Genomic DNA, 26,058 nt, shown 5'->3' with positions numbered 1-26,058 from the left:
GGACCGTCCTTTCGCTTTCTGCAGCTCCATTGGAGGGGGAGTGCATGACACTCACTGCCAAGGAGACAGATGAATCAGCTGACATTAGAGTTCTCTGTCCTCATTGAACCTCCCTGCGGGACAATGCGAAGTACAGAATAACTTTTTCTTAAGTGAAAACAGGACAGTCATTTTTATCTCAGCTGATAGGTATGTATTCCGAGCATCTTCTAGAACACGTCAGAGTAACGTGAGCCCATACAGACTAATGTTTTTGCCTCATTTATAGTTAATCAGGCCGGGTGGAGAGTGCAAACATTTTTCTGATTTTCAACTTTTTTTAATGACTTTTTGTTCAGAACTGTTAACTCCAGCTCTGACCAGCTTTTCTTCTCCTTACGGCATGACGGTGCCACCACCATGCTTCACTGTGGGGTCAGGGTAATGCAGCATCGCGGTGTTTTTGCAGGCAGGTTCAATGTTAGTCTCATCTGACCACAGCGCCTTTCAGGTGGTTAATGTGTGGCTTGTAAATGTGACCTTTGGGGGAGGGGGGAAGCACAACACACAGTTGCCAGAATCTCCCACCCGAGTTATGGATCTCTGCAGCGTCTCGATGATAACCAGGAGCCGAATCGCCACTGTCATTGTTTTACAACTTAACTCTGTCAAACGATACGTTTGGTATGATAGAATTAAGGTGACTCGGCTACAGCTTCATCATTAAGTCATGTAAATATGTAAAACCACAAAGATCCATTTGGACACACTCCCTAACCAGCTTTTATTACAGTGTCCCACCTTATTCCCAAACGTTTATGACCTCCTTCCACTTCACAATTGAGTCCCGTTTGTCGGTTTATGAAATAACATTTCTGTAAACGAGCTGGTGTTTGTGGTTATGAAGTGACAAAATAGGAAGCAGTTCAAAGTAACGCCGTCAAACTCACTTTAATGAGTTGAGCTCATGAATGTTCTCACACAGGGCCAGGTTGGTTGTGGCAAAACGTACTGACGAAACCACCGACTTACAAACTTTTAAGAATGTTACAGCTTTCTCTGCGTTCCTGCCTACTTCTTAAAAGTAAATACTATTTAACATCTCTTGGCGTTGCTGCGGCTCGGTGCTTTACAACTAAAAACAGATGTGATTTGACTGTTAAAACACACAGTTCATCACACAGCTGTTGTATGCACTGTATATCTGTGCCAATATGGCCTCCTTCATCCTTGAGACAAGTTTACATATTTCTGACCAGCCAACCAGACGTCCTTCCCAAAGATGCACACAGCATCAGATTGACCTCTGACCTACTTCAGGCTTCATCAAACGGGCTGAAACAAACGACCACCATCTTTTCTCTCACTCACTACTGAATGAGTTAGAGTGAAGTGCCTCTGGTTTCTTAGAAACAACTTCTGTCTTCACTTCCTCGGCGGGCTCACATCTGTCCCCGCGCCTCCCGAGCGAGCACGACGAGAACATGACCGTGATTGAAGCGTAAAGGCTGCGCGACGTGGGAGGTTTCACTCTCCTCAGTCTTGAGTGCCAGCGATGAGCCACTAAGGATCCCCGCACATCATGAGCGCACTGTCAGCCAATCAGCGTTCGGTGCGCTGGTTTCGCTCCCGATTCTCCTCAGAGTGCGCTCACGCGCGCGCGCGCGTACAGGTGTCTGTATGTTGTGTGTGCGCGCGCGTGTTGGTGTTTGTTTGTGTGTGTGTGTGAGAGAGAGAGAGAGAGAGAGAATCTGCGTGAATGTGGCGCGATCGGCGCCCCCCTCGACCCCACCCACACAAGCTCAGACAAAATAAAGCGCCCTACCATGAGCAATTTCTTTCCAGTCACTCCCCACCTTTCAGCGAGCCCACTCGAGTTAAAAAAGCCCCGCAGCTCCGGCTGGGAGCTCAGAGCGTTGATCGACCAGAGGACGATGGATGCCGAGGGAGGTCGCGCGGTCCGACGGAGCAGCAGAGTGGGGAGGCTGGCGATCGTGGTGGCCGTGCAGAACCTGCTGGTGGTCACCTGCCTGCTGGTCACCGTTTACCTTTACCTTTACCTGGAGTCTCTGGATGTGGTGAGTTCAACACGGCGCCGGGAGGGGTGGTAGTGGTGGTGGTGGGGGTGAATGTTTAATGTTGTTGTTATACTTGTGAGAAAAGTTAAACGTCACGATGAGGGTTTATTTTGTTCGAGTTGAGTCCTTTCAGATCGATTCCTGAACGGACAGGTTGATCTTAACAGGGCTGTTGCAGGATAATTAGCGGTCCAGGGGGCAAGACGTCTGAGTATAAATAAAAGGAAAAATCCCTGATTATAAAAGAATAATTTAAACGTGTGACATTTAGGCTCTCCTCTTTTTCCTACTGAGTTTGTAAATCTGTCTTCCGCTTATATTTGGGAAAACCACATCTTAAAATGTAAAACAGACGTTTTGGGAAACTTACAGTTTTCAAGTCTGGACGTGCATGTTTAATATTTACTTTACACGTATATATATATTTGCATTAAAAGAAAAAATAGGGCTTGACATTAATGATGAGCTGAACTTTTTTGAAAGTCAGGGAAAGCGGATCTGTGTGTGAAATTTCAAACTTTTCGTTGTTAAAATCGGATGGACAGATCCTAGCTCTATCCTGCAGCTTTCTTTTCTTCTCACGCTGAAAACCGCATCTTGCAGAAAAAGTAAAAAAAAATTAAAAATAAAAAAAATAAAAATAAAAAAAAGGCAAAACACAGCTACTGAGAAAATGTGGGACAGTTTAAGACTTATCTGTTAAAAAGAAAAAAGAAAAAAAACCTGACAACAAATTGAAACGTTTTTGTGATTTAACTCAAAAGTCACGTGATTTGCAGCCGGCTCACGCAGCAAAGTCGTGCACGTGAAACTTGCAAAAGCGTCCCTGAATCAGAGTCAAAGTCGGTGTCAGAGGAAGAAGCACATGGACATGACTAAATGAACATGTTTACCCGGGAGCGTGGCTGAATGCTGCTCTATGTGACATGTCGGCTCTCTGCGCGGCGTTTAGGAGTTCAGTGACTAACATTTCTGTTCTACTTTTACACTGTGCTGTTGATTTGTGACACACTGCTCTCGCTACTGGTATTAATCACCCACAGTGAAATTTTCCCTGGTTTCTGTCAACATGTCTATTTTCACACTGCACAGCTAAACCACGGTATCAAACAAACAAGCTTGATGTTCCGTCTCTCCTTCCCTGAGACGAACATCAAGGGATCCACACACAGAGCGGCGCTGCGTGACCTTTTCTGCAGCTCTCGTTTTTTTTTTTTTAATGTTAGTCACGCTGCCTTTGAGAGGCCAGCTAGCATCGGGAAAAAACAGAAGATAACTACCACGTGTCTCTGATATGCCTCTCTCTCTCTCTCAGCAGCAGCAGCCAGAAGACATCGTGTACATACAGTTTGCAGCGCACACAGGTGAGAACTTTACCTTAACTCTCAATATTTCTCCTTCCAAAAATTGGGGACTCAAAAACTCAAACGATGGGGGAATCACCCCCCACCCCAAATGTTTTAACCTTTTTTCTAAGTTTTACCATTTCATTTTTATTTTATCTCCCAGGCATAAAATCAGACACACATCTGGAGTTGATGACGTCCAGCGGAAACAAGTTGCAGAACAACAACGGCAACGTCACCATCAGGTGCACGGGCCCCTACTTGTGGCACATGCAGGGCTGCTACGAGAACATGGGCAAGACCACGAACGTCAGCGGGAACCTGACGCTGCTGGTGAAACAGACTCTCCCAGTCAGCTCCATCGCCATGGACGCAGCACAAGATGTGGTCTGCAGGGGGCTCTACAGTATCGTCTACCTGGTGGCGGAAGATGTAGCCAGATTCCGCTTTTCCTCACAAAAGGGGTTTCGGATGGTTAACGTGAGTATGGGCCTGAGCTACCTGCTTGGGAATAAATGTGAATACTGACTCCATCCAAAGAATAAATAAAAATAAAATAATTTAAAAATAAATAAATAATAATGATAATGCTGAAGAGAAGAAGACGGGATCTGGATGGATTAAGAGAAGCGGGACACACGGAGCCAGTGAGGGGGATTGATTCCTGCTAAGAGACTGTCTGGTTTTATTTCCTCTGCCGGAGTCGCTGAGCCTCATGGTTTGACTGTCGGCAGGAAATCTCCGTGTCCAAACAAGAGAAAATCAATGCATCTCAGCTGAAGACATTTAGTCTTAATTTGTAATTTAAAAAAGCCTCAAAACAAAACAAAACAAAAAGCTATTTTTACCTCCTTAACAAAGTGCCTTGTTCTGTATTTTTAACGTTTTCTTTCTTTGTTCATTTATATTTAAGGCTGGGAAAACAAGCCATGAAGCTAATTCTTAATTTATCAGCCATTTTTTTAATGTTATTTTTATTATTACTATCATAGTAATAATTATTATTTAATACTCGGACAAAGCAAGGAATGTCACAGTGTCTTGGTGCTGCGGTGACAGTTTAATGTCACAACGGCTTTGCGTGACCAACATGTTGCTCAGCTGGTTCTTCTGCAAGCTAAGAGAAACCATTTCCAAAAGCTGGTAGTGATGGTGCGTTTTGGTGTTATTCCTTTGGTGACTTGAATGCCAAATAATAACTGACTCTCCGTAGTTTTTGCATAACATGAAACAGCAGAGCTACCTGACTGTGCAGCTGGGAAACCACGCGGACACTCATCAGCTCTGCACTGCTGAGGTGCTCCCCGGGTTGTACTTGATCTTGACTGCTGGATTGTACCAAATGAATGTATTTTGCTGTCGGTGCACTGAAGCTCCGCTCTGACCCTGTAAGCTTTGCGTGTGGCTCCGGTCCGGCCGGATCGCTCCACAGTTTTACCTCCAGTAAAGCCGCCGAAACGTCAAACGTTCACGACGGCGACGCCAGGTGGCCCACACCTGACCTGACTCATCTGCTGCCGGTGTGTCTGTGGGGTGGAAACTAACCTCAGACTCGTATGAAGTTACAACCGGACTGGCGCACACAAGCCAAAGGGAAAAGGACAGACGGGAGATGAATGAATCTTTTTTTATTTTTATTATTATTATTATTATTACTGTTGGTCCTTCACTCATGGTGCACACATTTGTTTCTTAAGCACTGAATTATGGTGTGTTTGTATGTTTTCTTTATTATTATTATTATTATTATGAATGAGGTTGCAGCTCATCAATTGATTGTATCTTTATTGTAAAATGTGAAGCACATAAGAGGTTTACTGTTGTATTCATTCGCTGTTGTGCAAAAACGGGGGAAAATAAAGCCGAGCTTTAGTTGAAACTACCACTGTGTGGCGTGATACGATCTGTGTGCTTCACCCAGGGATTACAGCGCTGATACCTCCTCTGACCTCTGGCACAGCTTGTCTGTGTGCTGAAACGTTAATAAAAACAAGTTTCCCTCTTGCAATCTTTGCCTAGCTCCTTGTTTTTGTCGCAACGCCTCCTCGAGCGGCATGTGAGCGTGGGTGTGTCTGCCGCGAGACCAGACAGTTTCATCATCACTGCCTGCTACGTCAAACGCTCTCCAACCAAAAGTGAAAGTGAGTCGAGGAAAAAATAAAAAGCCCAGAAGTCACGTCACGCAGTGACCCGGTGTTGCAACACCGTCTGTTTTGCTTCAGGCTGCCGTCTGTGATCTTTGCTGAGCCCTGAAATTAAATCTGAATGCGAGACGCAACTCTGTAAACACGTGGGAAATGCATGTGATCTCCTTACAGATGTTTTCACTATTTTTATGGTGTAATGCTTCAGATGTATTGATTTTTTATTGTAAGATTAGGATGTCGGTTTGTACAAAACTAACGTTAAATGATTTATTTTGTGCACCTGTGCAAGAAGAAGTCCCATAAAACTAATTGCTGGTTTTGCCACAAAGGTCGAAAAGACTGTGTGGGAAATTTGTAAAGATCTTTCATGAGTTCCACCTGTTCGAGGTTGTGCCGCAGCATTTTCTTCAGGCCCTTATTTCACTGCAAAAACGGAAAGTATTACTAAGGAATTGTCTGCCTAGTTTCTAGTGCAAATATCTCAGCAGCACTTGTAGTAAAACTAAACTAACCCACAAGTAACTTTTCAGCAAGATGTAGGAGCTTGTTTTAAGTCAGTAATTCTACCTACCGGCTTCATTGGCAGATTTGTTCACAATTGAGAAAAGTGTTTTTTTGTTATAAGTGAAAAGATCTGCCAGAGAAACTACTAGTGCTACTTTTAATGAATAGTCAAGAATCACTGACTTAAAACAGGCTCTTCTCTTTCTGAAAGCTGGGCAAAAATGGGCAAATGTGTTTAGCTCAGTAACTCTTCAAGTACAGTTCATTTAAAAAGTTTGCATATCTTTTTGGTACCTTTTTTTTTTCTTTTTTGGGTTTTACAAATCATAATCAACAAAATTTGGTCTTCCTGACAAAACAAAACAAACGTTAAAGTCAAACTGAAAACTGATTTCTCCAAAAATAACAAGTAAATGAAAACATATGCAAACACCCAAACCTGTTTTCAAAGGCACTGCATGCAGGACTTTTTCTGTTCACTTCTGAATGCTAATTTATATTAGTGTTGATCACAATTTTGCTCCAGGGTTTAAGTAAGAGTATAAAAATAGTCCATTGTCTAAACAAGGCGGCTGCAAAAAATAGAAACCAGTTAGGATCAGAAACCCTCAGGTTGTTTTTCATTTCACAGCGGCAGTTAGTTTCTTGTTTGAACAGAACAGTCTGTTTTTATTCCTATAACTTCTGTCCTCTATAAATAGATCAAAAGGTTAAGTTTAATTTTCTCTGAAAGGCGCATCTGACGAAAGCAGCAAACGTTACAAAATCTTTCCTACGTATATATGTGAAAGCAGCAAGTTTGAACCTGACCTGCTCTCCTGCTTTGCTTCGAGGCAAGTTCACTCGTGTAGCACAGAGCACTGGAAAAGAGCAGAGATGCATCAAAGTGAGTCCAAATTAAGTGTCATGCATAAAACACAACTCCTAATTACAAAAAATACAATGAAATATTTAGGAAAGCTTGAGCAATGATATGATGATAAAGCAACTTTGGCCTCTTACAGTGAGCTGCAGTAAACAGAAATGTTTCTGTGGGGCTGATTTTAAAAGACCCAAATGTTTCTGTTTATCTCAGGTTTCCAGGCACTTTGTTCCAGAGCTCCAGGTCTTCATGGTTCACACTTGACTAGTAATTCTGAAAAGCATTTTGTCTCAGTTCAGCCTGAGGCCTGCGGCAAAATTAAAGCAATAAAAAATTTTAAATAGAAAATAGACCAACAGCGTACAAAATATCCAGTCACTAAACGTGCAAAGCTGGTAGAAACATACTCCAAAACTCACAGCTGCAATTAGTGGGGGAAAAAACCCCATCAACTTTATGTTGACTTTCTATTTCTGGTGCATTGTCTACCTGTGCAGAGAAACCTGTACATTGTTTACGCAACCAAAAGGAACAAATGTCGACGTTGGCCTGACGCTGGCTGCTGCCCTCGGAAAGCTAGCAACCGACTCTTAAGCAGATCAAAAATAATCGTCCGTGCTTTGTGGGATCTCTAAACCGCTGCATTTCTGATTACCTGTCTGGCATTTCGCATCGCTGTTCTGCAGAACTACTGAGCTATGGATGTGAAACCAAGACTGTTGTTGTAAAAATCCCTGTGGTTTCAAATGAATCAAACCAGGATGTTAGCATTAGTGATCCTAGCTGTGTCTAATGTCTTATACTATATCTTGGTGTCCAACTGCACAGATTGAAACCTCACAACCCAGTCATGTGGTGGAACAGTGAGTTTCAGGTACTGATCCATCCAACAAAAGGATTGCATGCATTTTCATGTTTTACTCTTAAGTAGCAGACAAAGTGTTGCTTCCTGGTTGCTGTCATGAGTCAGACCCCAGAAAGTGCAGCAATGGTCGACAGAGAGCTCAAAGTACGAGGGGCAATAAGCATTGCAGCAGAAATGTAGCGTTACGTATGCCCATCAAACAGATAAGATATTATACCACAAATGGTGGAAAGTATGTATTTGTAGTTGCAGCTGAAATTGCAAAATGATGCAATTAATCTTTTAGGAGATATTGGGGAAAATGCAAACAAATTGTGAAATGAAATGAGTGTTGGTTCAATTTCTAAACTGTTGCAAGTAGTTTTGTAGTACTGGAGACCGGTCCTGGTCTCCAGACCACTTTTTGATGGTCTCAAATTTTTCAGAAAATATGACGACACGATATGATGAAACCATTTTCTGTCAAACAGCTGTTTCCTCTTTTTAAATCCTATTGACAACAGAAACTACCCAATTGACCCTGATCAGCAGTTTACATAATACTTGTAATACCATATGTTGAATCCTTTACCATAAGCGACAGGTTGGAGTCGTTTACGGTCGTTGCGGACGAAGTTCCTTATTTTCTCTGATGGTAAAAGCTTTCTGATTCTTCGTAGCAGAAAGCCTCCAGTTCCTGTAATCTACTGGGCTGTCTTGCATGAAGTGTGCATTTGAGTTCTCCTCGGACTGGCTGAAGGGCACTCAGGTCAGGAGACTAAGACGTCCACTCCAGAAACATCACAGTGTCCTGCTGCAGCCAATAACTGATTGACTTGGCCTTGTGTTTCCTGTGCGCAGCTTTCTGGCAGATGAGTGGAAATCTTTCTCCAGTATTTCGTTCATCTCATCAGTAACTCTGACCAGCCTTCGTGTGCCTTGGCAGGCCCCCCAAAAACATCAGCAATCCGCCTCTGTGTTGCACAGCAGGGATGCTTCACCTTTCATCGTAGGCCCTTGGCGATTTGTCTCCAAATGTAAAGTTTGTGGTCGAGGCTTGTCTCTGCGCTACTTGGTGTAAAGTAAGTGAGAGACGTTGCAACATTTGCATCGTGATGCCTTTCTTCTGGCAACTCTAGTATACAGTCCAATTTTTTTCAAGTGCATATGGAAACTTTTTTAAAATTATTTTTCAGGCAGTTCTGCATTTCAGGTGAAGTTATTTGTGGGTTTTCGAACAGATTTCCCGGCAGTTGTGGCTGTACCAGCAAAAGCTGGTCTACCTGGCTGCGGTTTGGTTTCAACAGATTCCCTCGTTTTGCATTTTTAGAGTTTGTTCGCCTCTGTCTGGGATTCTCAGTTCCTTGGACATCTTTCTGTCTCCATTTCCTGCACTGAACTGTTCAATCTCCTTTCCCAGCAGAGCCTTTCACATTTCTATCACTTTCCCCAAGAGTCGAAAACATCGATGCTGCACCGGGGGAAAGATGCAAGGGTCTGTCTGGAACCCAGAAACTCACACACACACACACACACACACACACACACACACACACACACACACACACACACACACTGATTACAAGCAAACAGATCACAGATGAAGATGGTTTCCTTTAATAGCCATTCAGACCCATTTATGCCAGCTTGTGTGCATGTTATGAGATCAACATCACCAGGGCATGTAAACGTTTAATGAGGGTATTTGGGGTAATTTCTGTAGTCATAATGACTTGTAAAGAGTAAACTCAGTGGTACAATTGTTTGACAATAAGTAGTTTCACCCAACCACTGACCACAAGTGAGAAACACCTGGCGTTAGTCATATTCTCTGAAAGAAATTGTGAAAAAAAAAAAAAAAATCTAAAATTCTGCTAGAAAATGTCAACATGTGAGCACAGCTGTAAAACCAAAAAACACAACTTGGTCCCGTTCTGGAAAAATGTTTCTTAAACTACAGTTCAAGTAAAAAACGGCCAGGTGCCAACTGGCAGTAAATGCCATTTTAGTCTTATTTTAATTGCCTTTTATGGATCCTTTTCCCAACTATGGAAAGTCCCATTCAAGATATAAAATCTATTTGTAGGGATTTCAGACAGGGGCCAAATCACAAGCAGTTTCGGATTAAAAAAAAGAAAAAAAAACAAAGAAGAAGCTTCTCTGTGTTACAACATGCGTGTTACGTCAGCAGTAGACGCCTGGTAGAACAAGAAATATGACAAGTGTATGAGCATGGGACAGGTTTCCTCAGGGCAGTTTCTTACTGGCAAACTATTGGCCATTTGACATTTATCTACGTTGCAACATCGGCGGGTTTCTCTTTCTGATCAAACCAGCAGAATTTTCCTATGTCTTGCTGCTCAACGGATAATGTCCTAAAATTGGCAACGGTTGTTCTAAAAGAAATGCAGACCTTGAACTCTGACATTTTACAGTGCTGCTGTTTTGCTTCTGCAACCACAGGAAGAACAAAGGCCAAGAGGTAAAACATCGATTGTTTTCTGTCGTTTTGCAGCAAAGAGTTTCACTTTGATCTGCTTTTCCTTACAAACGAAATGCATTTTTATTCATCTTTCACTTCATATGTTTTTCACAGATGGTGTTTCTGATTTTGCATACTGCTGCAGTATCAGAAGCCTTTGCAGCCTGGATCCGATTATATAGGTGTCACTGTGAAACATGCCTATAAGACGGTAGCTTTTAGTGAAAATGTGACTAAATTCACATCTATCAAAGATTTTAGCTTAATCCAGGAAGAACCCTAGAAACAAGGAGATGTGTTTCTTTCTTTATCAAAAACCTTTCTGCTTAATGACAGAAAAAATATATAAACTAGAATATGCTCTAATTGGACAAATCAGTGGGGAAGAAAAACCTTTTGTGTTAAAAAAATAAATCTAGAGTTCACCATTTTATCCTTCAAATTTAATTCAGATACATCACTGGTTTGACCAAAATTCAACTCTTCACCAAAAGTAGCGATCAACATACAATCCTTTGTTTCAACCACGTATTTTTTTATTTTTTGTATTTATCCATAAAGCTTGTCTGTTATGTGCAAAGGTGTCAGACAACACGCTGCACAGACAGACAGAATTAAAACCACATGTGAAGCATCAAGGGAACCAGGCTGAGGCTGTGCAGGCCTGTATTTGTGTCTTCAGCAGGCAGAGATGCAGCGACATTAATCACAATTTTTCACCGCGCAACACAATGAAAGGCAGATCTTTTTTTTTATTTTCTTTTTTTTTCATTTACTGTTAAGTGTTTCAACTGAAGATCAACCATCTGTATGTCTGGGCTAATTTGATTATAGAGTTGGTCCACTGCCTTTTACAAAATGGACATTCCTGTAGAGAAAATAGAGATTTTAGAAGCCAATCCAGTTTGTTGACAATCCACAATCACTTTAAATAAATGACAAAACATTGTGATTTATTTATTTTTTTTAACCACATCTTATCTTGTCCCGTCGCGCTGCTTTTACATGTGAATAATGCACAGTGCACACCCAGTACATAGCAAACCAGGACATGCAATGTGCTGGTTTGCTATGTACTATTGCATAAAAAGTTATTGTTTTGTGTTTTCAAGAATATTTAGTTATTCTGCATGTAAAATACTGTGAAAAGGTGAAAAATTGTAAGCATAGTTTAATTTAGTTGCAGGTTAGTTTCTGAAATGTGTTGCAGCCCATTTTTGCCAGCTGCACTTTATTTATGGGTATTAGAGTAAAAGGGTCAGAGTGCAAAAGAACACCACCATTTCTTACACTTTTATTTGTGGAACAAACACCACATTTACTTTTGCTCCTACTTCACTTTTAGGCACCACTGGAAAAAAAAGAAACAAATTATATTGAAGTTTGTGGTTAAAATGTGGTTAAAATGGTTGAAAACTCAGAAACATTTGTCAAGTGGAAACCTTTAGGATATTAATAGTTAACCACCACTTGTTAAATTTAGCAGAGTGATAAAAATGTTTTATTGACAGTTGGAAAAATCTAAATTTGATTTTTAAGTGAAACGCTTTCGCTCATCGTATTATTTCATCGCTGATGAATCTCCAACTGCCAAAAAAAACCCCCCCTAAACTAAACAAAAAAATAAATAAACAGGCAGCAATCAATAATAGTAACCAGCAGCTTCCAATAAAATATGTGATGTTTTTGTGTGAAACCAACTCCAAGTGGAATTGCACTTGAACCAGAAAACCTGAAACTCAGGACCATCACAAACAAGAAAAACAACAATAAATGCAGGAAGACGTGCAGTTTTCCTCAGAAATGTTCACTGCAAGCATTGACCGGCAGTGAGACTGGAAGTCAAGACTGATAAATGACGCAACTGGGGGAGTCAGTGGGAGGTTTATCTCTGTGAGTGGGTGGGACGACGACTGTGATGCAACACTGCAGTTTCTCTCGTGGAGGATGCTGCCAAGTAGTTCAAGGCTACAGACGGGGGCCCACCTTCATGTTTCACTGTACCTTTGTGTTTCCCTCAGGGTTTCGGTTTCCTCGCCGTTATATTTGGACTGCAGCATCTTGCGGAAATAGAGGGGAAGTAATAATATCCAGGGTGCAGCAGAATGGGAGGTTGTGCAGGCTCACTGGTGCTGTGGAAGGCTGTCAATCACTCGCTCTCAGCCCGTTTGGTTTCTACGCATGAAACGGTTACAAATCATAACAGAAGCCAGAGATGACACAGGAGTGTCTTCAGGTGTCAGAATTATTGTGATGGGGTCTGAATTACACCTCGAATCAACAGTTCTCTATGCAGCACAGCTGCCTGGTCTGCAAGACGTAAAGTCCGTGCTGTGCATATAAACATCACAGTGTAGAAAACTGTAATGATTTGTATAGTCAGTGTGGGCAGCTTCCAAGTCAAAAGATGGAAGAAAAAATGGACCCCTTCCATCTTCTCTCATTGACTTTGGCCCTGATGAAACCCAGTGGACCAACATGGCCTCTGAAATGGCCAGGCTATGGAAACTCTACACTGAACCTTAAGCACCTTGGATTCTGTGTCTTCCTCCGCTCTCTGAAATCTTGATTACCCAATGAAATTACAGCGTGTTCTTTCATCTGAAAAGAGGACTTTGGACTGCGTAGTAGTCCAGTTCTTGGTCTCCTCATCCCAGGTTAGACATTAACTAAGACGATCTCCGGATCAAAAGTGGCTAAACAAAAGGAGTGTGAAAGTTGCAGTCCATGTTGAGGAAGCAGCTTGTTCTTCCGATTCTCTTGAATGGACTTTGGGTCAAAATCCTTTCAGATCTGCAGTTATATCCGTTTCTTGTGCTTTCTTTTTTTTTTAAAAAAAAGACTCAACTTTCCATTATTGTACTTGCTAGGCTCTCTGAACAGCCGACATCTTTAACAGGTCACAGCCTGTGACTTAACAGGTTAAGTCCTGTGACTTAACCTCTTTGTGGAGAACCTCAGTGACACCTGTCTCCCCCATGACTGTGTAGAAAAATAAAAATATCTAACACATATCACTGTGCACAATGACTCTGTAAAACGCTTAAATTTCACTTTCTGCATTGAACTAGTGAAGCGAATTCCCTTTCTGATCGTATCACCATTTATTGTGCTATAACCGTATATGAATGTGTGTCAGGATTAGATTTACAAAGAGAAATCCACACTGAGACTAGTTTCCAATCCCTCCCCCACCTTCCCTTTGCCTGAGGAAAAATGTCATGATAAGCAGTTTCCTTGTGGTCAGGTTTAATAATTATACAACTTTTGGCAAGCACCTGCGGAGGGATTCCCTCGTTCATTTCTGTTTTCTTTCCTCATTGCTCAAGGGCGGAGTCTGAGTGTGGGATTCCCACTGTCTCTGTGTGTGGGCGAAGACGGCTATATTAAGGAATCCTCACCTGTAGCTTTCACAGTTTGCATCATGGAAAAGCAGCAAGTGGCGCTGGAAGAGACACTGATGGGCGAGAGGATGACACCGGGGGCTCTGGAAGCCACTGGTGGACCAGGTAGATCCAAGCAAGGTTTTAAGCTGTTGCTTGCTTTGCTTGCTGTGATGGGACTGGTCATTGTGGTTTTGGTGACTGCCTTCATCTACTGTTTCCTTCAGGTAGGAAAAAAATGATCATTTGCAATACTAAAAATACTGTTGGTGCTTTCCCCTCTGCTTGTTCATGTATTAATAATGGTTCATCACTTCCTGTGTTCAGCCACAGGAAGCTCCACCTGCAAGAGATCCTGGAATACTAATGACAAATTGCACATGGAAAGGTGAGTGCAGTTTGTCGTTTCTCTGCTACTAATGATGAAACGTTGTGTTTTCTGAGTGCACTCACTGGGAATTATTTTCACTTCTTCAGAGAGTGACCATGAGGAAACGTGTGATATATTTACAGCAGACGATGCTGCAAAGTATTTAGTCCACGGCTGGGTGAAGTTCTCTGAGGTTACCGAGCCGCGGCTCTCTCTCATCCACTTTGACGAGAACGACAACAAGAACGACAACAGAGATGTGAAAATGACAGCGGACCGAGCAAAAAACATCTTCTTTGTCTTCGAAGAGATAATAATGATCAAAAACATGAAATTAAGTCTCTTCGTTCCTGGCAAACGCAATCTTGCAGTTTTCATGTTTATAAAGTGTGATCGGGATGGCTTTTAAATGTTTCTGAATGACTTGTGAAACCATGCTGGTGCAGAGGTTAATTTAGTTTGACATGTGCATACCTGCTTTCGTTTGACGTGAGGCTGTTTTTAAAGTTGCATGCAAGCAGAGGTAGGTGTGAAAGCTCGCACTAAGGTGAGCTGGCTTCACCTCCTGTGATGAGCCCACATCAACACAAAGCTCCCGTTTGGGGAGATTCGCCCCGGAAAATGAGCTGCTGCTTGTAAAAGTATTTCAATAACAGGTAAATATAGAAGGCAATTCATAATTTGCTCTGCTTTCTTGTCAGCCCAGTGTGCGCCACTAACGGCGTTAATCTCACTTTCACACAAACAGAAAAAAAGAGAGAATCCTTGACAGTCATCTTCATCTCTCAAGATGAATACCTGCAACCTGTGAATTGACAGCACAGTTCACTAAAAGGTTGTAAAAATCAACCGAAACAGACGCAATGCTGTAAAAATGTTGCCTAAAATAACGTGGAAACTTTTAATGTGTTTGTGGGTTTTTTTTCCTCTCTGTACATTCGTCTTTCAGTTATGGCAATGTTTTGTATTTTATTCAATTTTGAGTTTTCAAAAATTGGGGAATTAATTTAATGAACTGCTGTAAATACGCTGCATAATACTGTACGATGTACCTTGACTTTTTTGTCTATAATAAATTATATTAAAAAAACTCTTTAAAATAACTTTGTTTTGTTTGTCTGCAGTATATTTATTTGTGTCTCATTTTCAATTTTACTGGGTTTCACAGTTTCTGTGTAATTTAGCAAACAATTCTGCTGTGGATCTTTTTTTAACTCTAATGAATCATATATATATATATATACATATATAAACACTGTTGTGTTCTCAATAATAGCAGTCCCACATCACTACCAAGATAAATCACAGTTTTGGTGGAAATTTCTTCTTCAAGTTTCTAGAAGGTTTAGTAAAAGTGTAGAAAACCAACAGACCCAACAAGCAAGATGCGCATGCTGCTGATTCTGTGAAACTAAATCATTTACTGCACGGGGCATGTTAAAAAAACCCCCAAAACAAAACAAAACAGTGCCGAGTTCAACAGGCGAGGTCGTTGATTTTGTGAAAAAACAGGCGTTAAGCAGGCGACCCTGATTGAAGGAGGAAGGCAACTGAAGTTGCATGATGCCGGATGAGAATTCGTCCTTGAAAAACAGATTGAAATGAGTGACTGGAGACGCTGTTCAGAAGAAGAGCATTCTTTGATTAAGAAATGAATAAGAAATCCACAAAGAAGTGCAGAAAATGTTTGGCTAAAATGATTCCAAACACTTTGAAATAGCAGCCAATACCAGAAAGAATAGGAAGGCAAAGAAAAACGACAATTCAAATGAATTATTACAGTTATTGACAACATATAATCACTAAAATTACAGCTACTGTTACATAATTTTATTTTTATGATAGAAAGTCAAAATAATACTATTTTAACTTGTATATATGTTGTGTTATTGTTTACTTCAAAAACACAAAGTCTTACCAAGCATTTATGTCTAATTTCTATGGCAAATATCTCAGGGCAACTGGATTAAGACAAAACTAATTTACAACTTTGCTTAATAGTTATTCATAGAGTGCTGTGGTGGCGCAGGGGAAAAGCACAATCCACGTATTGAGGCCTTAGTCCTTGCGGCGGTGGTCACAGGTTCGGTTCCCGGCCTGGCGACATTTAGCGCATGTCGTCCCTCTCTCTCATTACCCTGTTTCCTGTCAAACTACTTTCAAATAAAGGCCACTAGCGCTATATAAGTTAGTCTTGTCTTACATCAAGTGTACTACCATATTTTAACTCAAAACTAGACCAGAAACGAATCTTAAAATGTTGTGTTTTTGCACCGAACGTTTTGTAGCTGCGTATTACACTTGTGTTTTAACGAAGAAGTTTCTTCATCGATTAAAATCGCCAGCAGACGCTCAACCTTCAGCTCTTTTGTCCTAACACGTTGGGGCTGCATATACCAAAATAAACTTCCCCTGATAATGTCTTATGTGAACTCACTTGCAAATCGTGATAGGAAGTGAGATTTTTATGCAGCCTGTCTGGTTGGAGCTGCAAAGCGGCATGCCGTGATTGTGACGTAATGCCAGAAGTAACACCGCAGGTTCTCTCTAACACGTGCGCCCACACGCCCTGCATGCGTTGCTTCATCTGGGGAAATAACACTCAGATTGATTCAATTCTTCTTGATCAAATAAATGTTTATCAACCAGGCCTTTACAAAACCTACTGACTTGGCTCTTTCACCTGTTGCTTTATACCCTGACACGGTCACACTTCAGCACGAACTGCTAACGTCAGTATACATTGTTTCTCCTGCATAAGATCTGAGATGGCTGTTTTTTTTTAATTCAACTCGTTTGTGGATGTAGAAACTGCTTGGAGATTCCTGTTTGTACTGGGGTATGGTGGGAATTTCACCTCCCCAGTGATTTCTGTGCTCGTACGTAGAAATCACTGGGAAGCTAATCCTGCTGCTGCCGTTGGGCAGGAAGGAGCTCTCTGGTGGGAGTAAACCAGCTCTGGTAGGCAAAAGCTGCTGCTTTCTCTTCATGCTACTATTTGCCTAAGCTGGCATGTTAAAATGTCATTTCAGATAGAAAGCTGCAGCAGCTTGGTGGACACCCTGTTTTGTTTCCCAGCTGTTTTGTTTCCCAGCTGTTTTGTTTCCCCTGTTTTGTTTCCCAGCTGTTTTGTTTCCCCTGTTTTGTGCTTTTGTTTAATTCACAACACTGAAATTAAACAAAAGCAACAGTCTTGCTACGTTTGTTTGCTTGGGGTTATTTTTTCATTTGGGATTGCTCTGTGTGGCCTCCAGCTGCTGGTAGTGGCCTTGGTTTTAACTCATTTAATTAAAGCCTTGACATTTAATGGATTTGTATGCTTGAGGTTGGGATGACTTTATTTAGGACTTGTGCATTTTTCTAAACTGCAGTATTTCTTTTCTTTGAATGACCCTACCCTCATCTTTCTGTCCAGGCTGAGAGGCCTGGACACAACAATATCGTTTGTTTTAAAGGCACAGAGAATCATTCCAAATTTTGAGCAGAACTGTAGAAAATGTGAGGTTTTTAGCCACCTAGTTTGGAAAAGCCTGGGTTTTACAAAAAGTGTCACACCCATAAATTGGGATTTTATTTTTTTTTTCTACCGCACAGGGCTTAAGTTTTCTATATTTTCTCTGCGGTGCATCCACTGATTGGCCGTTGTCTATTTAATTAGACACAAATGAGCCTAACATCCGTCTGTTGTTGAACTGCAGTGAGACTTTCAGTGATGCAGACGTTGTTACTCGAATGACTGGTTGCACCGGTACTACCTCGGAGATTTTTCTCCTTCCTTTGTTTCTCAGTATTGAGAAATCAGGTCACATTTGGGACCAAATGGGTTGCACTCAGGATCCCTGCTGTCCCTTTTACCGCACTCACCAATGCTGTTCCATATTCTGTAGTTTACTTCTAGTAGTGTTCATACTTTTTAATGAATGACTTCTTAAAGTTGCTCAATTACCAGTTTATTTTTGTAGTTTAATTGGAGTTTAAAATGCTTTGGAGTCCTCTGGACTAGATAAAGCGCCATTCAAGTACGGACCATTTCAGAATATCAGTGCAGAAAAAAAGTTTTCTGTCAGAAACTGATGTCTGTCGTTAATGTTGTTAATTACTTACTGGATTGGTCATCACTTTAATCGATTCTTTTTGTGCTAATGGAATTAGGATTTTGCAAGATTACAAAATGGGCAGGTTAAAATAGATTGGCACAGAGTCACATGTGGACTGTTTCACTCCCACAGGTGCCAGAGATCCATTTCTGCAGTTGTGCAACACTCTCTAAAGAAGAACAAGATCTTAGGAATGACTCAGTCCAACTCTGGGTGGAAATGACACTGTCACATTGTGCAATAGATTAATAGTCACAATTAATACATTAGTGTCACAGTCAAGCAATATGTCTGGTGGAATGTTACTATGTTTGACTTTATTGGCCCAAACCGTCTAAAAGGCCCTGTGAAAAGCTTACACCAACACTTACACCAACACTTACACCAACAAATATTTGCAAACCCCTCACAACCCTTGAACTGACTCCCACAGGTAAAGACCAGCCCTTTGTTCAGAGGCTCTGGACCCTCGGCTATTCAAAAATGATTACTTGTTGGAGGTGGGTCTCTGAAGTTTGAAGTTTTACCCAATCACTAATGTACGTCTGTGTCATATAAAATTTGCCAGTTCGACGGCATGACGCTTACTGGAAATTACTTGCATTGTGAACAACCATCCTCCACTGTGAAAAGAGAAGCGTTGATCCGAATAAGGCGGATATTTACGTTAATACAATATCTGGAAGCGCGGCTAACGCGGAGTGAACGGCTTTGTTCACGTCCTCCGCTGCCGTTTCTAAAACTACAGGCAGACTACAATCCTAAAACGGTGTGGAAACGCTGTTCGGCCCAGCACAAACTCCACTGGAGGAATCTAAGTCAATGAGAGAAAACCCAAACTGAGCAGTGAAAAGAGGTTTAAATCAAGTGAAGTTGCGTAGGAAGGCAATGGCTGGGCGACTTCCACAGTGACTGGTGTATAAAATCCAGCATGTAGGGATGCACACTGCTTCTCCAGAGATTTTCAAAAGAACAGATCATTCTCGATAGCTCCAGCTTAGTACCACAAAAAGACTTTACCCCTGTCCTGAAAGGGTTATCACTGCAAAATACTCCACAGTCATAATAAACTTATAATAGAGTAAATATGACTGGTAATAAAGTCAACTTTGTGGTCTCATCACAAAAATCTTTATTTGGTTTCTATATCCACTGAGAGTCCACTGGCTTCGATTGCCTGCCACTTTGTTGCTGTTGCACAGAAATTTCCCCCATCGTGGGACAATAAACAATATTTTGTTTCTATTCAAATGGATCGAGTTTCCAAGTCCAAGAAGCGGTTTCCAAGGTTTATGTTCCTAAATGCAATGAAACTGAGGGACACCGGAAACGGTTTACAACATGCCGGGACTAAATTCTTAAAGCGGCAGAGACGTGTTCTCCGGAGTGACAAGTCACTCCACTGACTTGTCACTGGAGTGACTTATCAATCTGTCAGATTGCTTGTGCAATCAGAGTGCTTGAATGATAAGTAACCTTACTGCGTCAATTAAGAGCAACCACATAACCAAATTCACTTCACTCTGCTGAGGTCAAAACAGACTCAGAGTGGATGTCTACCTGACACCTGTGCTCAGAGGCATCTTTACGACAGGTCGGTGTCTACGAAAAGCTCGGCGGGAATAAATCTGTGTTCATTGGGAACTTCTTGAGTTGATAAGACGAGCACCAGCCAGACTGCTGCTGGCTGCCGGTTTGAGGTGGATGACCTGGTGGAGGAGGAAGGGGGGCTAAGCTAATCCAGCTAGCTCATCAAACTTGCCAGGGTTCATTTGGATTGTGGGAGATGATGGACTTTGTCACGAGAAACGTCGCAATCTGACATCCCAACAATCAGTGGAGAGTGTGTGTGGAGTCATTGGATGTGCACAGTGTGACTGTTTACCTGACCTGTAGTTAAACCCACCTCTCTCCAGCTCTCTGGTATGACGTACGTTGCTGGTTGCTCTGCCTCTGCACTCAAATAGCCACACCACAACATTTGTACAAGAGAAAACAAAAATTTATTTTTTGTGTACTTGTTTCCCCAAAAACAAAAACCTGGTAAGCCTTGCTTTCCAAAATGTTACACTTTTCTGGGACAAAGCCTGCTGATGTTCCTTTCACACAAACCTGACTTTGCGGCACGTACCGTACATGTATTTTCCAAACCACAGCCAAACGGTGACAGTGAGGGGATTTTCTTTTCTTCACACATTATACGTTGTTCATCTTAGTTTATACAGCATGTGGGTGTTTGTACTTGTGATCGAATGACTTAAAAATAAGTCCCAGAAATGGTCTTCGATGGTCAATTTGGTAATATTTCCTTTATCAGCAGATGCAAGGGACTCTCAAATACAAAACAATAAAAACACAATTACTAAGTAAGTATCCTAGGTGAGTATTTTAATTCCTTATCCTGATAAATACTTTAGTTTTTATTTGCCAAGACTCCAGTGGAAACCTGGACACTGTGCTTGAGCTACAAAAGAAATCGAGAGAAAACACAAATTGTGTTTGGAGAATTTTGACTTTCCTTGGACAAAATTTATGATCTCCACTTAACAATCTGAATGCTTATCTTTGTATATGAAATAACAAACACACACACACACACACACACACACCCTTTTGGAAAAATAATTGCCCACTCCTGCTCCAGAAGTTTATTTTTTAAATCTCTGGTAATTGCGTGTGTATTAACATCCACCTCCACTAATTTAAATGACGTGAGGCTGTTTTTGGAAGATGATGAGATGATAAAGAAGTGAGCGAATGGGAACTTTTATTTCCATTTTCTATTAAAGTCCACAATGACATATCGCCTTCTAAAACATTTACAATTTACCTTAGTTAACGCTTGTTGCTCCAGTATTTTTTTTTTCCATTTATGGATCACAGAGAAAAGGCAGTAATATGAAAATAAAACCTAAATATAAAATCCAGACTCTGATTTTCAACCATGTGACCAAAGAATGCAGCAGCTCTATTTATAAAACCTTCACTATTTCTTTCCGTCTCTAAAAAGCGTCAACCCCTCTGGTCACATATTAAGGTTTCTCAGAAGAATGAAAGCAGGCTGCCAACGCAGTTGGTGAAGTGGGGGTGGATTAATATGCAGCTAGACAGGTGAGGTAGGAAACAGGTCAGAACCGCTGGGATAGTGAGTGGTATGTCTAACCTTTAAAAAAAAATCTGCCTTATTTCCTTGATTGGAAATTAACACATTTTTGGTAGACAAATGGAAAAGCAAACCACCTTAGCTTCATTTTAGGGTTGTCACAATTTTATCTCACATGTTAACGTGGTTCCAAAAGTGACTCATAACACTGTTTGACAAATGTCTTCAGTGGTGCTTATATTAAACTTTTATATCACACTTTCAGAGTCCTGAACGAATGCTTATACCTGGACAGTGTGGAGCTTAAATATCCGTTTACTTCAATGAAAAGATTCAGTTGTATTAACAACTCGCCTGTTCTCAGTTTGGTCCAGGGCTCAGGAGGTTTCCTGATCGTTTCCAGGCTGAACTGGCAGCAGGTCAAAGTGTTTTTTTTGGGGGGAGGGGGAAGAGTATGTTTACCCCAATACAGTGCAGCATCACACCTATCGTTGCATTTACAGGTGAACAGTGCAAACAGTGCAGGTGAACTGGGTCGGTGTGATGTTTTGCGTACTAAAGGGTGCAACTATCCATCCATCCATCCATTTTCTTTACACCCTTCTTCCCTAATGGGGTCAGGAGGGTTGCTGGTGCCAATCCCCAGCTATCGTTCCGGGCGAGAGGCGGGTTCACCCTGGACAGGTCGCCAGTCTGTCGCAGGGCAACACAAAGACATACAGGACACACAACCATTCACACACACACTCACACCTAGGGAGACTTTAGAGAGACCAATTAACCTGACAGTCATGTTTTTGGACTGTGGGAGGAAGCCGGAGAACCCGGAGAGAACCCACCATGCACAGGGAGAACATGCAGACTCCATGCAGAAAGACCCCGGGCCGGGAATCGAACCCAGGACCTTCTTGCTGCAAGGCAACAGCTCTACCAACTGCGCCACTGTGCAGCTGCAGGGTAGATCTATGGGGCAAATTCCCCCCAAATTTAAAATCATACTTAAAAAAACCCCACTCTACTCTAAGCTTCACATTAAATTAAATGTGCATGGTGGGTTCTCTCCGGGTTCTCCGGCTTCCTCCCACAGTCCAAAAACATGACTGTCAGGTTAATTGGTCTCTCTAAATTCTCCCTAGGTGTGAGTGTGTGTGTGAATGGTTGTTTGTCCTGTATGTCTCTGTGTTGCCCTGCGACAGACTGGCGACCTGTCCAGGGTGGGGTCCAGGTTGGGGTCACCCTGGGGTCACGATCGCCCGAACGTAGCTGGAGATAGACACCAGCAACCCTCCTGACCCCATTAGGGGCAAGGGTGATAGAAGATGGATGGATCTACTCTGCACCAGGTTTTTGCTAATTGCTGCTAATCTTGTGGAGCTGTGTTGTTGTGGGGCGCCTTTGGGGAAATAGACGGGGAAATTTATTAGATAAATAATGCAATATTGTCAGGAGTATTCAAAAGGTCAAATTTGCTTCAAATGGTTGCCACGGGAGATTCAACGTTTCCTCAAACCGCCATGAATGAGTCAAAGTGACGCTCCAGGTGTGTTTTTGATGAGGGAATGACATTGATATAAAGCTCATAAATTCAATTCCAACCAAATCTTGTTATTGAAGGAACAGAGACTTTCAAATGGTATTTTTTTTAGAATACAGATATTTAAGTGGATTGTGTTGCAGTGAATTGAACTGATCTGAATGGAATAAATTGGATTCAATAAAAACCAGATTTGCAGGGTAGCGGTTTGTCAAGTGGAGAGGTTGCTCTAAGCCATTAATATTAATATTAGCATTATGTGAAAGATAGTTATTTCACAGTCTCAATAGCATTTGGGTATTTATTTAAATGCTCAGTTACAGTAACAGTAGTATGAGCCAAAGTGTCAAACTACGATGTTATTAACTAACCATAGAAATGGAAAGTATGACATTTAAGTTGTCCTCAGTGAACTTATCACTAACCACATTTTTATATGTATGTTTAGCATTTTTATCAGGGGCAAGTAGGAGTCGGAGGATGATTTTTTTCCTCTATCGTGTATTTGGTTAAAGTCTGTGGTGCGATGCCTTACGTCACTAAGCTCTTCATTTTTCCATTTATACCACAGTCCAACAGGTTGCCCATCTGATCGGCTTTATACATCCCCCCTGTTGTGTGTGTGTGTGTGTGTGTGTGCATGCGTGTGTGTGTGTGTGTGTACTGTCAAACCGGGGCACGCCTACATAACATCTCTCCACCATCATCCATTTCCTTTACTTCTGATCTACTGGGGGAGGTTAAGCTGGAACCCAGCATGTACACCACTGTCATGGTCTGTCTTTCCGCTATGACACATAAACATCCCCTACGTGTCACCAGAGTTTAAACCACGCAGGTCAGCTGATTTCCTCTGTATCTGCCTTCTGCGGCACAGGTAATGCCGTCCTTCTAGCTGAGCCCACCTGTGGTTGAGAAAACGGTCACACGTCTAGATAAAAATAATAATTAAATAAAAAGAATCAGCAGCGACTGCAATTTGAGTTTTTTTTTTTTTTTTTGCGGTCGAATGCAACTTGTGATAAAATATTTGCCGAAGTATCGTCATCTAGTTTCCTACCTGACATGTTTTGTGATTTGTAAATGGTTTGTGCAACAGAAGAGGCCATGGTGTGTTCAGTGTCTGCCATCCGTCTGCGCTGGGCAGGCCTTTCCATTTCTTAACTTAAACTCTGAAGACCGTAAATGTTTCTTTGCATGCAATCGTTTCTAAAACAAACCACAGAAACAACTCACACTTAATCTCACATTCCTCCCTCAAAACCCAACCTTAGCCTTCTGAGCTGTCAATGAAAATATTCTCATCAGCCATCCAGAAAACAAAGGAAGAGGTCAAGAATGGAGGGGGAAGATGTCTGTGGTCACCATTCTGGTTTTCCAAACAACCTGTAATTTATTTAACTTAAACTCCAACTGAGGAATTTAACAAAAAATATGAAGAAACACGATTCTTGCCTCTGCATCAACAGGAATAGATAATTAAAGCAATATTTTCAGGAGTATTCAAAAGGTCAAATTTGCTTCAAAATTGCCCAATATATTGCTTCTGGGCTATTGACACAAAACAAGAGAAAACACATCAAATCCCATTACTTTAAGGCTTGAGATAAAGATTCGTATCCAAACCTTTAAGTGGCTTTGTACCAAATCAGATCACATATCTGCTTTACAGCCATTAAAGTGACAATCTACTGCAAATTCCTTATAACAGGCATAAAAAAACGAAAGGAGGCTCAACATTTGGTAACTTTGTCCCAAAACTATAAAACCATTGTATGAGCATCAAAGAAACCACCTTACTAAATACCCAAAAGACTCCGTCTGCATCTTTGGAATATGTTTTTAAATGCGTCTTTTATGTGAACTATTTCATTTACTACTCATATTTTCTTGAATCTATAAAGACTTTTTTCATTATTTTCAAATTTCTAGTGCAACTTTAATGCTTGATTTTCTTGTCAACTAACCTTTGCTGACTAACTAACCTTTTGATGATGTCCTCCTGTTTGTAAGATTTTCATTTGCAGTCAGATTGTGCTTTAACCCGAAATGATCTGGCCTGAAACAGCTCTCCAAAACAACAGCAACAAAAAACAAAACACGGTAAGCATGTTAGCTGAAAGTTAGGCTTCTCTGAAGAGTTGTAAGAACGAAATATAAAGCTGACAGACAACAGCATCAACCTTCACAACCAGATGAAATGGGTTTTTGTGATTTCATGCGCAGGGTTCTCTAACATGAAGTCATTTGGATGCTTAAGAGAACAGAACTCGGCATGGCATTAAATGGAAAGTCCTGTATCATTATGCATTTCCTGTGCTTCATGATGCCTCCCACCTGAATATGCAAAACTCAATGAAAAGAGGGATCAGTGGGCCTGTCATCTGGTGACTCTCTGCAGCCGCATGTCACAACGCTCTGTCTCAAACTTAGTTCACAGTCATCTGATGGATCTGCAGCATTACGCTATCATGTGAACTACAGTAGCTCTTGTTCAAAATCCCTCATAATCTACCACACGCCATAAAGAACGAAAGCAAGTCTGAAGGCAAACGTTGGTCAAACCCGGTGCAAATATTTGGCGAGACGCAGACGGTGACATGAATGAAGCGATGCAATATCTGAGAAATGGTGGGCGGATGTTCCTTTCAAAGCCAGGACTCGGTAGCTTTACCCCTACTTGACACCGGCTCCCAGCGAGGAGTAATTCATTAGCCAACAAAGCGAGCGTGCGTTGTGCTGGAAACTGCAGAGGTTTGCAGTAATGAGGACATGAATTTCAGTCATGGTTTGAAAACTAATCACATCTAATACATTTTATTTTTTTTAAATAAGATGTGATGTCAGAATAATTGGAGGATGAGTTTTGGATCTACGCTTGATATAATGCAGGCTTTTAGGCTCAGGAGTTTTCATGTTCTTCAGCTTTTCAGAGCTGCTTCATTGTTTTCCAGCACAAAGACAGACTATTTGCTGCTTATAGACACTTATAGGTTCCAAGTTGGACAATGAATGGATGCTGGAGTCGTTGCAAAATGAGAAACGTGCAAGGAAGCATTTCATTTAAAAGTAAAAAGTACTGCTGAAGGGTGTCAGGAGTTCACTGGATTGACCTCTGAACAAAGTTCTCAAACGAATGTTTTTACATCCAAACATGAATCCAGATGTATTAACTATTCCTACACATTAAACTTTCCATCATGCTTTTTGTTTGTTTGTTTTAAACTCTGAATCTTTTTTTTTTCTCAACACATAATGACAATAAAGTTGAGACTAGTAAAACCATTTTCAGACATGGAAAAGATCCGTCAAGTTAGAGAAAGACTAAA

General features: G+C 41.4%; 1 protein-coding gene across 4 annotated transcripts; it reads left to right on the top strand.

Annotated features, from left to right (window-relative positions):
• Positions 1 to 1,756: 1,756 nt before the first annotated feature.
• Positions 1,757 to 15,021, top strand: LOC122839077. 4 transcript variants are annotated; one of them, XM_044130347.1, is made up of 6 exons: positions 1,757 to 2,057; positions 3,373 to 3,421; positions 3,567 to 3,883; positions 13,572 to 13,852; positions 13,953 to 14,013; positions 14,103 to 15,021. In XM_044130347.1, the coding sequence occupies exons 1-4, from the start codon at positions 1,806 to 1,808 to the stop codon at positions 13,581 to 13,583; spliced, it is 630 nt and encodes a 209-aa protein (XP_043986282.1). In that variant the 5' UTR covers positions 1,757 to 1,805; the 3' UTR covers positions 13,584 to 13,852; positions 13,953 to 14,013; positions 14,103 to 15,021. The 4 variants fall into 4 exon arrangements, with proteins under 4 accessions (XP_043986282.1, XP_043986280.1, XP_043986279.1 ...); XM_044130348.1 differs by lacking the exons at positions 1,757 to 2,057; positions 3,373 to 3,421; positions 3,567 to 3,883 and adding an exon at positions 8,690 to 8,842; XM_044130345.1 differs by lacking the exons at positions 13,572 to 13,852; positions 13,953 to 14,013; positions 14,103 to 15,021 and having other exon boundaries at positions 1,759 to 2,057; positions 3,376 to 3,421; positions 3,567 to 5,285.
• Positions 15,022 to 26,058: the final 11,037 nt, after the last annotated feature.

Source organism: Gambusia affinis, linkage group LG10 (assembly GCF_019740435.1).
Source record: "Gambusia affinis linkage group LG10, SWU_Gaff_1.0, whole genome shotgun sequence".
Taxonomy (NCBI): Eukaryota; Metazoa; Chordata; class Actinopteri; order Cyprinodontiformes; family Poeciliidae; genus Gambusia; species Gambusia affinis.
This window is presented reverse-complemented; position numbering and strand designations above follow the sequence as displayed.

Excerpts from the sequence above, each read along its gene's own strand:
- LOC122839077 (XM_044130344.1), top strand. The coding sequence starts at position 1,806 with ATGAGCAATTTCTTTCCAGTCACTCCCCACCTTTCAGCGAGCCCACTC. Across the intron at positions 2,058-3,372 it reads ACCTGGAGTCTCTGGATGTG|CAGCAGCAGCCAGAAGACAT; the intron begins GTGAGTTCAACA and ends TCTCTCTCTCAG. Across the intron at positions 3,422-3,566 it reads ACAGTTTGCAGCGCACACAG|GCATAAAATCAGACACACAT; the intron begins GTGAGAACTTTA and ends TTTATCTCCCAG.